At 42.7% G+C, this 3,025-nt stretch overlaps 1 protein-coding gene across 1 annotated transcript; it reads right to left on the bottom strand.

The window, feature by feature from the left end:
- Window positions 1-352: 352 nt before the first annotated feature.
- Window positions 353-2,446, bottom strand: FAM26D (family with sequence similarity 26, member D). Its single transcript, XM_010154309.1, has 2 exons — window positions 1,889-2,446; window positions 353-757 (listed from the first exon to the last, which is right to left on the bottom strand). Exons 1-2 carry the CDS (start codon window positions 2,444-2,446, stop codon window positions 353-355), a joined length of 963 nt encoding a protein of 320 aa, XP_010152611.1.
- Between the last annotated feature and the right edge of the window lie 579 nt (window positions 2,447-3,025).

Below are 3,025 nucleotides of genomic sequence, written 5' to 3'. Positions count from 1 at the left end.
GCTATTAAATTTTCATTATTTTTTTTAATGAAAAGAATTTTTATTTTTTTTAGTGGAAAGAAAAAGCATTTGGGAATAACTTCCTCTCCCAGTACATACTCATCCTATTAGCACAAGTATTAGAAAGCAGAGCGCTGCAGTTAGAAACAGCCCACCCTGATCTAGATGTGGGCCGTCACATCCCGCAGGAGACAGATGCCATCAGGAGAGGCGTCTGTCAGCACATGCTGAAGGACTGCATTCACAAGAGGTACTTGCCGTAAGGCAGTGGAAAGTTCCAGAGCGGCTCAGGTCTGTGTGGAGCTAGACACATTCCTGGTTTTCTGCGAGGTGTTGGTGGGGGCCTGTACCCTCAGAGCTCTGTTCTGATCACAGGGTCTTCATCAGTCTTCAGGTATTTTCCATCTACAGGCTCCTTGAGCGCCCAGTCATGGAGGAGGCTGTAGTCATAGTGCTCCTCATCCATTTGTTTTAGAAAGGCCAGTCCAGAAATGGCTTGCCACTCTCTGAGGGACGGGATACGGATTTCCTTCACATTTTCACTCCCTGGGACAAAGCCAAAGAACTTCCTTATGTGCTGCATGGCATAGAGCCTGGAGTGCTGGTCTGTCGCTTCATCGAAGAGCTCTTGCTCGTTATGGACATAGCTGCTCCAGTATCTGAAATGCAGAAAGCTGAGTGGGGAGAAACAGCTCGCCAGGCAGTAAGACAGGAAGACTGTGATGACTACCACAGCAATGAGAAGCCAGCCAGCCACCTGACAAAGAAAAAGAAAACCTAAAGCTGTTACAGCTGGAAATACTCACAAGGGTAACTTCTGAGCAACAGAAAATCCATATGACATTCTTGACTTGCTTTTCCTGAATAAGGTTAACAAGGTGTAAGCCTTGTAGGGGTCCGTGGCCATCAAACCCAGTCCCTGCCTACTGCAGGTAGCTGTGTAGTAAAGTTGCTTCTTTCTGTCAAGTTTAAGGAAGTTCTGTTGTATAATTTATTAAAGACTTTGACTCCACAGCTGTTATTGTGAGAAGCCACCTATTTCCTAGTCTGTATTAGCTTATAGCTAATTGAAGTGAGTTGAAGTTGAAGTGACAACTTATTATTCCCATATTATTTACCCAGTATGTATGCTTTTAGAATTGAGTCTGCTCTAAACAAAAGATTTCACTTCAGTTCGTGTGGAGCTCTTGCAGCCTGGGCACAGGTTTCTTATGCTTGAATGAAGAAACTTCATACCCTCTCTGGCTCTAGAACTTCAATTTCTTTTACTTGATGGTAAGATAAAGATAAAATAGATAAAGATAACATTGATTAGATGTATAGGTAAAATCCACAAAGATAAAATATATAGGGAGTCCTACAAGGAAGCTGGGACAAGGACAAGGGCTAACGGGTTTATATTAAAAGAGGAGAGGTTTAGGTTGGATATCAGGAAGAAGTTCTTCCTGGAGAGGGTGGTGAGGCACTGGAACAGGTTGCCTAGAGAAGCTGTGGATGCCCCATCCCTGGAAGCATCCAAGGTCAGGCTGGATGAGGCTTTGAGCAGCCTGGTCTAGTGGAGGGTGTCCCTGCCCATGGCAGGGGGGTGGGACTAGATGGTCTTTAAGGTCCCTTCCAACCCAAACCATTCTGTGATTCTATGATAGTAGTTCTCAAGATACTATACAAGGAAGAACATATCATCTAGTAACAGGTAACAAACATGACAACCAGATGTAGTAATTTGTATACCTAAAGTTCATTTCCACTTAAAGCAGGCTTCAAAACACATATTTGACACTCAAGGCAGAAGATATTGGTCCTGGTTTATCCTAACACTTTGACTCTGAATAAACTCTAGGTCTTATAATCAGATCCACAGGCAACAGAAGCAACATGAATTACTCACTTGTGACTGGTATCGGAGTAGGAGAATCACTTCATCTCTTGCCCGGGACAGCTCTGGAGGAACCAACTGACTGCATGGAAATGCAGCCAATACCTTTCTGTGTTCACTAGCAGTAACATTAAGATCAGTTCCATAATAATCCACAGAGACATACTCACTCATGGCACAGACGTAGTATGAGCCATTTATCAGAGTGACTGCTAGCCACGTTACTGGAGCAACCAGTGCCCTCCCAGTGATGCTGCACAAGACAAAGCAGATCAGTTTGCATTGCAGTAACCGGTTTGTTGTAGTCTGTTCCTGAAGAGGAGACCTTTTGCCTGTAACCAGCCTCCAAGTCTGGTTATTCAGGGCATAACCAAGAACCAGAAGAATCAGTGCAGGAACTCCTAGGAAAGCCAGCCCATAGATAAGGTTCTGCCCAATATGACAGGGACAGCTGAATGTAAAAAAAGAGAAAAGTTGCTGCCCACCAATAGTCAATATTGCAATTACAGCATTAGCAGTAGCCACCTCTTTGCCTTTTAGAAAAGTTAACCACTTTGGAAGGAAAGTCATTTTAGGTCTTACTCTTCACCAGATGCTTTTGCTTTAAGCCAATTCTAGCTTTTAGTAGTGTTTAACTAGTGTCAGAAGCAGACTAGAACAGAAGACTCCAACAGCTTAAAGAAAGACTCAAAAACCAAACCCCCTACAAATGTTCCTCCTCCCACTTATTTTTGATTCCACTCCATGACAGCTAACAGCTTGTTTACTAGCTTTAAATATACTTACAAAGATCCAATCATGTGTTTTAATTGATTCAATGATTTCTCTCTGCAGTTCTGGAATAATTAGCTTTAAGGCAACTGTGAGCTCTGCCGGCCCCTTGCTAATTGTCTGAAACTAACAGTAAGTTCTCCTTACCTTTTGGATTCCATGCAATGTTATCAAACTGATGACTACCCTGTCAGGGTTAATTGGCAAGCTGTTTGCTAATCAGTGATAATTAGCAGAAGCATGGTGTGGGACTAGGAAAAAAAAAGGGGGGGGAGGGGATATTTCAGTTATTCTTCATAAGAAAACTACCAAACAAATCCTTGCCAAGTGTACTGATTATAAAAAACCAAACCATTTAAAATTTTAAATGCTTCAACC

Source organism: Eurypyga helias, unplaced genomic scaffold (assembly GCF_000690775.1).
Source record: "Eurypyga helias isolate BGI_N326 unplaced genomic scaffold, ASM69077v1 scaffold5796, whole genome shotgun sequence".
Lineage (NCBI taxonomy): Eukaryota > Metazoa > Chordata > Aves > Eurypygiformes > Eurypygidae > Eurypyga > Eurypyga helias.
Note: the sequence above shows the minus strand (reverse complement) of the source record. Positions and strands in the feature narration are given on the sequence as shown.